Here is a 12,226-nt window from a genome sequence, read left to right as displayed (position 1 = left end):
AAAGTACTTCAGTTATGCTCCTCTCTCTTCTAACAGCCAACACTGAGAAATGCTACTGAAAATGCCAAATGGAAAGATACAAACTGAGCCCTTAACAAGACATTTTGACTGGTTTTGGTTTGCAGAAGAGCTCAAACAAATGGAATGGGGAAAATATTATATAATTCAAAATCTGACTCTTAACTATTTCCAAATACTGCAAAGAAGAAACAGAAGACATAATTTCCTGATACATAAAAGAAATACCTTATTTATCAAACTCTAAGTATCATCTGGCTTACATAGTCTCCTATACATTCTGACATATAGGCTGTTTAACTCTTGGTTGCTTTGGATGAAGAGTGCAAAGTACTCACATTGTTCACCAGGACTGTGAGTGAAAGCATAGCTGTCAGCAATAGCAACAACAACATTATTGGAGAAAAAAGCCACCAGTGTAATCAAATGCCTGATGTTTTGTACAAGCAGTTATGTCCACGTTACCAGAGAGCCATGGAAGAAGGAATACCATTTTTTAAGCACGAACATGAATTTAACTGAGCATGTCTTATCCCCATTTGGAAGCACTGACACCGTAGGCAAAGAAAGCGAGGCAGGTACAGAAAGGGAACAGAAAGGAATCGAGGTGGGTTTGAACCACGGCAGCTGCCTGTGGGTAACCCATGGGCGTTTCCCCGGGACCAGCCGTGTCTCCGGCCAGCCCGTGTTAGGAAGCAGCGGAGGAAGGAGCCCTGCAGCGCGGGGCGGGCCGGGCGCTGCTCGGCCATGGAGCGGGGCAGCGGCTGCGGCCCCAAGCCGGCAGCAGCGGCTGGGAGCGGGCTCGGCTCGGGAGCGACCTCACGGCTCCACAGCTCTTCTCCCAAGTAGCCAGAGACAGGACAACAGGACAGAGCCCGCAGCTGCGCCTCACGGGGTTCAGGTGGAACATTAGGAGGAATTTCTTTAGAGAAAGGGCGATTGGAATGGGCTGCGCAGGGAGGTGATGCTGGCGCCCTCCCTGAAGGTGACTAGGAAAGACTGGACGTGACACTCAGTGCCATGGTCTAATTGACCGGGTGATGTTCGGTCACAGATTGGACTCGATGACCTCAGAAGCCTTTTCTAGCCCTGTGCTTCCCTGAGTTTTGAACACGATCCCTTATCCCGAGTGGGTTCCCACAGCCGCCTGTCCCCCACCCCTCAGCGCCGCCGCGCGCGGGAAGGGGGGGGGGCGCCCGCCGAGCTCTCGCGAGACGAGACGGGAGTTCCGCGGCGCGCGCTCAACGTCGGCCGCGCGCGGATTCGAAAAGTGGCGGGTGAGGGGGGCACGGAGCGGGGCCGGCCCGCAGCGTCCCCGGCTCTGCACCGCTGTCCCCGGGCTCTGCACCGCTGTCCCCGGGCTCTGCACCGCTGTCCCCGGCTCTGCACCGCTGTCCCCGGGCTCTGCACCGCTGTCCCCTCCTGGCTCCCGGGGCCGGTACCTCCTCCGGCGGTGCTGCCGTGCGCCGCGGGCTCTTCTTCGCGCGTGTCCGCCGGTTTCGTTCCGCTCCGCCGCGGCGCTGGAAGCGCGTCCCGCGGGTCCGTGAGGGTTCGGCCGCTCTGAGGGAGCCCGAGGTAAGCGGCCCGCCCGGCTCCCCGCTGCCTGCTCCGCCGCCGCCTGGCCCAGCCCCCGGGTGGCTCGGACGGGGCCCGGGAGCGGCCCCAGCCCGTTCTGAGGTGTGGCTTCAGGCACACTGAGTGCTGTGTAAGTCACTTCCCACCTGGAAAAGCACCTCAGGGGACACCTGGGATGGAGGGAATGGTTACGTGAGCAAATCAGGCTCTTGGTGGCCTTGCCCATTTCCCGTGATTTTCACTTGATGGTCGAGACAAGAGACCATTTTACTACCCCTCAGTGCTTCTGATACCAATACATACTGTTGTTGGGAATGATGGCCAGCTTAAATAGTGGGTGTGTGCTGAGAATGCATTGTGCTTTTTAAAAATCCAAGTATCCGTTAACACTTTATTCTGCTTTAAGACTTATTTACTAAAAAAAACCCAAAACAAACAAAAAAAGAAAGCAAGCCCTTTAGCCTAGCGATGTTGTAAATCTAAATATTGATTCAGATAATTAAAATATATTGGAGGGGAAAACTGCTTTAACTATGTAGTACATATATAACTACTGTAATATATAACATATATAAATAGATATCAATGCTATATATATAACTGATATATTATTACAACAGACCAAAATGATCTTGTTTTGATATACAGTACCTCCTCTAATGTTATGTTTTGGTTATAAAGTAGGGAAGACCAATTCCAGGATGAAACGCGAAGCATTTTTGCAAGTTGTGTCTAAAGAGTCAATTGAAGACTTCCTGCATTACACCCAGAATCCTGTAAGTGAGCCAGTGTATACAGAGATCACTTCTGGAGTCATGAGTCTGTTACAGGTGCAGAAATCAAGTGACAAAGGGACAGAAATTATTTGTCTGGTACTTGCAGATGTGTGGGAATGATTGCTGTAGAAAATGAGTTCAAATGGCACTTGAAGGAATGTAGGCTGAAGAGGTTGTGGGATCTGAAATATGAATGTTTGTAAACCATCTCATTTTTTGATACTTGGTTGTTCCACATACTGTTTTTTAGAAATAAAATATTAGTATTTGTGTACTTCTAAACAAATATTAATTTCATGTTGCTGAAATATTACATTGTTAAATTTCAAATAGTGAAATAGTTCATTGGTATATAATGAATAAGAGTTAATGTACAAGCATAGCAGAATTGTGTTTCTCTAGTATTTGTTCATTCATTTGATAGTTTGGGTTTCCACTTGCTCTTTGGCCCATTGTTAATTTTACTTGAATTGTTCTTTCTGTCACAGAATGCTTTAGAGAAGGGGTAGATTGCTCTTTCTAAATGAAGTGTGGAGAGAACAGGGAGGAGCAACAAAACAAATCTCCTGAAATCTACTATTGAAAGTTCATTCTCACATTGTGTATATATTGCATAAGAATGAGAAATAATAATTTGCATTGAGGTGTTTTCCACTCAGCTTCAGTCTCTCTGGTGTTACAATATACAATATCTTTTGCTTGCTGCCATGAATGATATTATGAAGTTTGTTTCTTATGCTCTTATGGGTATTTTCCTGGTTCTGCCTGTGGCAGGATAAAGTGGATCAGTTGACCTCCATGTGCACAGAGGCATGAACTGATTTAATGTAGCAGCTATATTAATCCCACAATTTTGGTCTGTATAATACAAGGTTGGTCTCCCAAACATCCTTGAATCTTTCCCCAAGAAATTTGCTATTTCTTTCATTTGTGTGCCTGTATGTAGTTGTGGATGATACATTTATTGCCAGATTGCCTTTGCCTAAAGTCTTCTTCCCATTTTCCCCTAAATCTAAACATTGAGCAAAAAACTATTCACTTTAGTATTCCCTTGCAGTGTTTCCTTTTTCAGTTGATTTGGTTGTGTTGATTCTGCCATTTGTGTTCAGTAATTTATTTTAATGAGCCATGGGCTATTTGGATTAAAAATGGTTGGGTTTTTTCATCCTTTTAGTTTTCATCACCAGTTCACAGGAGTTCTCTTGCAACGGTGTTCAGCTGTTGCCAATATCTCTGGAAACTTTGTCACCAACTACAATGAGTACACTGAAATTGTCTTCATGCCCTTGTAGCATAAGGGAACATGAATATCCACATGCCTTTTTGACTGTCCAAGACACTCCAGTTATTTTATTAATTTCCTTTTGAAACCTGCAGCGATGGAGGATGTGTGACCATGTCTAGTCTTAGTATGAGGATCCTCCTTTTTGGATCTCCCTTGAAATCCTTGATTGCTTTTCTGGAGGAGCTGTGGTTAAGTTAATCATCATTAAAGCTTCACTGCTTTCCTTAGTTTTTGTATTATATTTGCTACTTAGCTGGTTCTCTAGCCTTGGAATTTGCCTTTTAAACTCTCTTCCAAGTTCAGTTTTTAGCATGGCTTCTTCTTTCAGTGTCTGTTTTCTACACACACCCCAATTCCGCTTTCACTTCCCCCTTGAATTTTTCTTTCCCGCTCTCTCAATGTTTAGATTCATCTGTGTCTTCTAAAATTCCAGGGCTTTGCTAATTTTCCATCAAGGTTTCTCATGGGCTTTTAATTTTTTCCATTGTAATATTTTAAAAAAGTCATATTGTGGTGTTGTTAATTGAGATCTTCAGCATGTGCTATTAATTTTTTCCACTAAATCCCATTCCAATTCAAGAAAATACATAATTTCTTAGACAGAAAAATAGGAATCACAGATATGATTGTCATTCAGTGTCATCCTTTCTCCTCATAGATTTTGGAATAATTCTGTCTCATATCATCCCAAAGAAAAATCTAAAAACTCTGATCTTATGAGTTCGTTCTGTCTGTTCAAAAGGGTACAATCTTAATATCCTGTCTTTTGGGTTTGTTTGAAGCACAGGGCTGCTGAACTCCCTGTGAGGCCTTTGGTTTATTGTATTTGTTTTCAGTTGTAGAATAGAATAGAAATTCTCTTATAAATATGTATCAGGATCTTTCTTCTCATACCCTTCTGGGAACTTTCTAATACTTACTGCTGCTTCTTTCATTCTTTTCAGTTTTTACCTTCGACTTTCTCTTTTTGATGCCTTGCAGTGTATCTGCAAACTAAAAATAGATTTATTTCAAGATTATGGGCGTTCTCTCTCTTTCCTCTGAAGTATTTTTGATTCAGTAAACCTTCACTTCCATATTGCAAATTACATCTCAGAAATTATCTGTTCTTTCCCCTGGTTGTGCCTGGTCTTCCTTCTTATCTTCTCTCTGCATATTCCCTTTCCTAGCAGTTTGCCTGCCCTTCTTTAATGCTAACAGACTCCTTGTATCCCTGAGGTAAATTCTTCCAGCAAAGTTCTTTCTAGGAAACAGTTCAGATCAGCCTGGTGGTGCAGTCTCTGCTGGGGACTGATGGTGGCTTCCCTGTCAGCAGGGCTTCAGCAGGAGGTGTGGGGTCAGCGGGCTCAGGGGCTGGGTTTGATGTGGGCCTTTGAGACAGTGCAGTGTGCAGAGCTCTGATGTGTGCAGCCCATATCCCAAAGTAGTGCTGTCCCTCTGGCTCTACTGCTGCGGCTCCAGTCCTTGCCTGAGGATTTTCTTTAAACAACCCTCATCAATCCATATTTAAGAGAGCCAAGACATAATCAGGAACTTAAATTCTCTGCAGTTTTAAGCTTCTTAGCCAAGGATATGGAATTGTCTTCATTGCTATCAAGGGCTGAAGTCTTCTGTCTTAAAAGCAGCACTCTTGCTTCATGATAAAGAGTTAACTAGCAGAATTTTCTTATGCTATTAAAAAAAAAAACAAACCAAAAACTTCTAGGAGGTATTTTACCTCTATAACTGCAGAGGAATAGAAGTTAATCATTAATGTAAAAACCCAGATTAAACGTAGAAAATGTGATGATGAAGTATAAGCCACTTTGCTGATGTGAGATTGTGTGGTATCTTCTGATGATTTATAGAAAAATACATTTGATCATTTTGACTTGAATGAGCTACTTCAAGAATTGCCAAGAAAGCAAAAAGAAGTGCTATGGCAGAGACTGGCACAGCTATTGACAGAGAGCTTGATGGAGAACCCTGTGGAAACATGGCACAGGACTGGAGATGATAAAGGTGATGATGACATGGAAGTTGAGATAGTTCCAGAAATGGTAAGAATCTTGTAAAATGAAAACATGATGAGTGTTTTGTGTTTTTGGGGAAATAAAATGGAATATTTCCGTAACAACTGAAAACGTGACAGGGTTATCAAATAAGACCAGTTCCAAATATCACCTTCCTGCCTGTTTTTTTTAAATGACTTAAGTTCAGCTTAACTCAAGCATAAATTATGATTGGTCTATGCTGTAAAAGACTAGCTCTGCTGATAATTTTAATTATGAAAGATGTGACTTAGTTTTCTCAGTAGAGTTGAATGGGATTTTTCTATGTCTTATTTCAATAAACAAATGTTAATGTTGCAGATGTTAAGTTTAAGTAGCTGGCATATAGTATAAGAAATTCACTACCTGATTTGTAATGTCATTTTATTTAATGAACATCAGGAAATCTAGATTTGACTGCCCCTTCTACAAATTCAGAATATATAGAATTTTTCTGACTCAGACCCTTATTTACTGCCTTCTGTGCTGTAGTCTATGTAGCCTTGAGAATACTGGGGGGGAAAGATTATTTAATTTTGGGGGGAAGAAAAGAAATGCAGTGGGGAAATCATTAGAGAAACCTAGAGGCTTGCAGAAAAATCAGTCATCTGTTCAGAGCCTGTAGAATCACACACTTGGAGTGAAAGTCACCAGATGTACAACTCTGAGTTACACAAGACCCTGCTACTTAGGGGCTTTTCAGCTCTGAAATGGATGTGTGTTTGAGTGGGTTTGTTGCAGATGAGGATTTTAGTGCAGGAATGGATGCACAGGTGCAGTCAGAAAGTTATCTGCTAGCTGGAGCTGAAAACCCTTTTCAAACTTTTTGAAAATATGTACTTTAAAAACTTATTCTTTTGCCTCTTATTTGAAAGGCTTTGGGTGCCAGCTTCAGAATGGAAGCATAATAACAATTCATCTTTGCTCTCTGTTGCTAAGGTTCATTTCTTGTTTGAATTATTTTCTGAGTCCAAAACAAACTGCAGAAGTGTTTCCTCAGCATTGCTTTCTTTCAGAAACAAACTGTAGCAGTGATCCAAGGAGTGGCAGCTGTCGTTATTGCTTCCATACCTGCAGTGGATGAAAATGTAAACTACAAAGCTCTTGCAGAATGCGCTTTTATACTGAACGGTGAGTGCTTCTCTGTACAGAATGCAGCATTTCACAGAGGCTGTTTGATCTGACTGAAATCCAGCTGGCCTGTGAAACAGAATTCACAGGAGAAAAGTTGGTACTGGTTTGAGTTCATATTTATGAGACAAAATTAGGGGAATGTTTACTTAAAAATCAGCTGCACAATTTAGAAGTTGGAATGTAAATAGTTTTTTTTTCTCCCAGCTGTTCATCCAGTGGAAGGTAACTTTGATTATCCTGTGTTTTTTATTACTTTTAAGGGAAACTCAATATTTCATTGTTACTGATCCAAAAATTTGGGCCAAACCTTAGAGTTGCCTAAATACTGCAGTGAGCATAAGCCATGAAAGTGTATAAATGTGGCAGGAGCTAGCTGACACCGTGAGGTGTAGTTACTGTGCTAACAGACTGCTGTTTTACAGGAATGACTTGGTTCATTGCAGTAAATAATTATTTCATTACTCTTGTAGGTATTCTTCCTGCATTACTTGCATCTGAAAAAATCCTACAGGATGCCATCCAACGTGTGTGTGAAATGTGGTGGGAGAAGGGACTGGAGGGGAAGGAGCAGCTGGGGAAGACTCTGTTTGTCATTCTGCTGAGGAAAAGCCTGAATAAAGCTGCTACGGTAGGCTGAGGCTATGTTGACTTTCAGGTTATTATTGAATATTTCAAGAAAGATAATCCCTCCAATAAAACACTTCCTTCTCTAGAACAAATTTTAAAGGCTTTTGGCATCAGTTTCACAAGTAAAGTGGATTATTTTTTTTTTGCATTCCTTTTCATCTTTTCACCCTTTTGTCCAGTCCAATGACCAAGGTTTTTATTGCAATTAACTTTCTGTCAACTCAGATTTTTAAGTACTGTGTTCAGCTAAGCATGGAAACAGCTTTTGTGGGAAGCTTCATCTTCTCTTGCTTTTTATCTTTCTACAAATAATTTTTCTTTCATTTTTCAAAAGGTGTGAGTTACTTGAGTATTGTGATGCACATCTTTTGCACTAACTCAATGGACATATCCTTATGCCTTTCTCCTGTTTTTCCCTGTTAACTGCATGTATTGTACGAAGTTTAAAAAGTGCAATGATGTGGTTTTAACATACTTTGCATGGAATGGCAACTTTTTCTTCTGTACTTAAGCATATCTTCATTTGTTGGAAGTCAGAATTTCTGCAGTCACATATATTTTTTTCCCAGTAATGTGATGAAATGAGTATTCATATTTCACAATCTGTAACAATGCATTTCAAGTTCTTTATTTAAAATCCTCTCAATGCAGCTTTGCATTAAATCAACGTTTTTTGCATTAAAGCAAAGCTACTCCACTCTAATGTGGGCTTCTTCTTTCCTGTCAGGGTGCAGATATAATTCGTGTATGGAATCTACATCAGACATTACTTTGTTTTGATTATGATTCAGATGAGAGTAATGAAGTCAAAGACTTGTTGCTTCAGTGTTTTATGAGTGTAAAACACATTAAGAAAGAAGAGGTAAGCCAACTTTTATCTTACTGTGGTTTTGTGCCAGTGAGCTTTGGTTGCTTTTAATAGTTTTGCAGTTTGTCTTTTTTTATTGTACAGTAGGTAGCAACATGAGACAAATCAGCTCTGACTCCAAGTTATAAATGGTTGATACTGTTTTATTTGGAAAACTTGTTTCTATTCCAGACTAAAGTGTGAAAGTTTATGTCTAAATCTTCAGTCCAGTTCTTTTATCCTGAGGCAATAAGAATCAAGTGCTTTGCTTCCAGTACATTTCCCTTGATACTTAAAAACATTCCCTGGTGTAATTCTTTTCTTTTATAGCAGTTCTTCTTTTATTCAACACAAGTAACTGTAGCAAAATAATTTTCCTTCTAAATTACTTCATCTACAAGATTGTGTTGCCATATTCTGTTTTAAAAGTAGCATTAAAAGAACCCAAATTCACAGAAAAATTAGAATTACTTCATTTAACTACACAGATTTCTCTCAGTGAACAGTTGCTGTTTTGTTGGTTTTAGATTGTGCCTGTGCACCAGAATTGTGGTGTCCAGGCCTTTTTTCTGGTTGGGTGACCAGACCACCAGACTTTGTCTCTGAAGTTCTAACTCTTCCCTGCATGAGTAAAATAGATATATTCCTTTTCCTGTGAATTTCTTTCATAAAATGAGCCCTGAGATTGCTGCATGGTTGAGGCAATGTAAGGATATGTCATTTTAAAAATGGAGGTAGCGAAGGAATTAGGTGAAATGTTTGGTAGAGCAGGATTTGGATACCTGCCACGAAGTTGGTGGGGTTTTTGTTACTTATATATGATATTTTAAGCTGTTTTAGTTTTGACTAAAATTATGATGTACCAAGGCATTATGAGAGGTGAGAATGGAAGAAGAGAAAATGTGGGTGGAAAGAGGAAAGACAGGTAAGGCTTTATTGACAGAGTTTACAATCAATTTTGTGTCCTTGGTATATTTCATTTTAAGCCATTTTTTGTCATCTGGAAAAAGTGTGTACTTGTGTGTGTTCTTTGTCACAGTACTTAAAATACATTAACTGTATTTGATTGTGTATGGGTTTTTTTTCTTTTGTTATATTTGAATCCACTGTATTACTTTAATATTTCATCTTCATAAAGGCACAGTAAATAATTGGTAATTATATATAAAATACGACTGCTATCGAGGTTTCAGAAGCAAATTCTTGTAGTTCTTTATTTCTTCCACATCATGTGAGACTTTCGTATAACGTGTTAATTACTACACAGCTTTTCTAAAGGAAGTTTGCACCTTGAATCTTTGAGTGAAAAAGTATAAAAGTCGTGGTTTTGTTGTGGGGTTTTTTTTAAATATGGGGTGGGAAAGCAGTGGTAATCAGACTCAGTAATGAATATTTTTCCTGGCATAATAAAACTCATCCACTTTGCTCCAAATCAATGCTGATTTGGCCATGCTTTGCACATTTTGCTTCCCTGCACAAGATTTTTCTCTTTACTCTCCCAAGGATTTCTGGTTCTTGACATTTTGTCAAGTTTGCATTTTCATAGGCCTACCTCTTTCTAGGTGGATATAGAGAGCTTAACCTTACTCTCTGCTTTGTCTGATCATTAGTGGTTCAGATCCTCAGTTCTGGATTTTTTGCTTTCTGACTGGAAGCATTGATGGAAGCAGCAGCTCCCAGCTGTAGCCAAGGGGCTCAGCCTTGGCTGGGGTGGGTCTGCCTTGGAGCCTGCTGGCATTGGCTCTGTGGGCACGAGGAAAGCTTCTGGCAGCTTCTCACACAAACCACCTCTGCAGGCCTCCACCACCAAAACCTTGCCATGGCAGCCCAACACACAAGTCACTTTACATCCTGGTAGATAACAGCTCAACATAAATGGAGAACCATAACCCATTCTGGAAAGATGCCAGGACAGGGTTCAGTTAAATTAAGTGTCTGAAATAAATTTAGACATCTGTGCAGGAGCATAAGCAGTGCAGGTCCTGGGAAGGATTTGATTGCTTAAGTGAATGACCCATGCTACATTAAATGGCCTAAGTTGCCTCAGACATCCATGTGGGGTTGGCACGTAAAACACTGTCATAGATCTCTGCCTTCTGGAAAACCATCTGGGCATGGAAAATTGCTCTGTGTTTAGGGTGTGCCATATTAACCCTAGTCAGAAGAGTCAACAGAACAATTCAGCTCCATAAAACAGTAACTAAACAGCTGATCACACGAATCACTCTTCAGACAATTAACAATTCAGGGACTTAAACATCCAAAATTTTGTCGCAGTTTGTAAGCAGAAATCCAACTTAACCATATGAACTTCAAGTACTTACCCAGAATGGTAACTGACTTGGATTTTCCTAGCTCTGCAGACAGGAGATTCAGAGTGTTCAAAACATTTTCCTGTTGCGGTGAGGCCATTGTACTTCAGTTGCAAGTCCTTTTGTTTTGGATTTGTATGCTGTGGTAGTTCAGTTGTAGTGGTAACACACCTTATGTATGTTCTCTAATTTCCCTTTCTGGTTCATTTCACAAATTTTAGATTTCTTCTAGCAACAAAAAACCAACCAACACTCCCCCAGTACCTCTGCTGGATGTTTTTTTGCATCCTGTATTGCTTCTAAAATGCTTGTAGTAGTACCAAGTATCAACATGATGTATGAATTGCTTTGAGTTGAATGTGAACTTCTGTATATCAGGCCTAATACTCCCTTTAATCCCTGCAGACTTTTTCTACAGTTCCTAAGAAAAGTAATCCTAGTTTTTTTAGAGTACATATCCCAGAGCTCAGTACCATAGTAGCTTAAGCTGCTATAACTCCAGGTTGCAATGATCCTGTGTTGCCATGGACTAGCATTCCTCTTTTCCTTTTCACAGTCTAATGTTCAAGCAGCAATATTGTGTGCTGATTGAAGGTGGTAGCTGTTTTCTCCTAGTAAGATTATTTTTCAGACAGATTAACTGTCTGGAATGGGTCATCATATGCAAGATGAAGGAAGGGAAGGGTCAGAATGCAGTGTATCTGTTCTAAATCAATATTAAACCAATAGAGAATTGCACATTTGTTACACCTCATTGCAAGATCAGGGAGTTCAGTGTTTCTGCCTTCCCAGGCTGTGCTGTTCAACACACAGTAATATTTCTCAGAGGTTTATCATCAGGCTGCATTAGTGGAGTGATCCTCTGAATTTATCTCTCTGTGATTTATGGAAACATTCTTGTTCAGATGGGGTTTGCAGTCTCAACAGCTGCAGAGCATGTTACTGTGTTTTAGAGGTGGGTCTCCTGTGCTCTTTCCTTGCTCACCTTCTCTGTGTGTATAGAACAAAGTCATGTGCTCTGTGTCCACAAGCTCAGCAGTACCAGACACCCAACCCTGATACTGCATTAGTCCCAAAAATGACAAGTTCACAGTCTCATTCACCTATCACCAGGTTGTCTCTCACGGTAATGAGAATGTTGTTACCAGTAATTATTTCAGATCCATTAATCACAATCAACAGATTAAGCTAGAGGCTTTTATCATTTTCAGGAGCAGGCTCAATCTTTTAAAACCTAAGGCTAAAAATAATTAGTTGAAAGATGATAAAAAGCCAAAAAAACCTGTCTTGCTGGGGTTGTAGAAGATGAGATGAGTTTGAGTTTGTCCTCATCCTTGCTGCCTTGAGGAAAGAACTGCAGGTCAAAACTCCCTTGACCTTTTGTTTTGTCAGGGATGTTGATGTGTGACATGCCAAGTGGGACTCCTCTGTGTTTATATTAGGCCACCAAAGCTGGAGACAGAGACAACACTTGCTGACAGCAGGAAGGATGCCATCTGACCTGGAGCCAAGAATCTTGTATTTAGCCATTGGGTCTTGATTTTTATGAGATTCTGAGTTAACTTCTTCACCCAAAGGCATTTCAGCTATCAATTGCACTACAGTGCAGTTTCTGGCTATGT

At 40.6% G+C, this 12,226-nt stretch overlaps 1 protein-coding gene across 3 annotated transcripts in view; it reads left to right on the top strand.

Annotated features, from left to right (window-relative positions):
• Nucleotides 1-1,439: 1,439 nt before the first annotated feature.
• The window catches only part of NCAPG2 (non-SMC condensin II complex subunit G2), a 46,987-nt gene continuing 36,200 nt past the window's right edge, over nucleotides 1,440-12,226 (top strand). The window contains exons 1-6 of one of the 3 annotated variants that reach the window (XM_064385682.1): nucleotides 1,440-1,593; nucleotides 2,275-2,369; nucleotides 5,502-5,693; nucleotides 6,701-6,815; nucleotides 7,289-7,446; nucleotides 8,173-8,307. In XM_064385682.1, coding sequence (XP_064241752.1) covers nucleotides 2,295-2,369; nucleotides 5,502-5,693; nucleotides 6,701-6,815; nucleotides 7,289-7,446; nucleotides 8,173-8,307 — 675 coding nt within the window. In that variant the 5' untranslated portion in view covers nucleotides 1,440-1,593; nucleotides 2,275-2,294. Of the gene's footprint in view, nucleotides 1,594-1,826; nucleotides 1,931-2,274; nucleotides 2,370-5,501; nucleotides 5,694-6,700; nucleotides 6,816-7,288; nucleotides 7,447-8,172; nucleotides 8,308-12,226 lie in introns of those variants that run through there. The other 2 variants (XM_064385829.1, XM_064385763.1) reach the window with 2 other exon arrangements.

The sequence above is a fragment of the Passer domesticus genome, chromosome 1 (genome assembly GCF_036417665.1).
Source record: "Passer domesticus isolate bPasDom1 chromosome 1, bPasDom1.hap1, whole genome shotgun sequence".
NCBI lineage: Eukaryota > Metazoa > Chordata > Aves > Passeriformes > Passeridae > Passer > Passer domesticus.
Note: the sequence above shows the minus strand (reverse complement) of the source record. Positions and strands in the feature narration are given on the sequence as shown.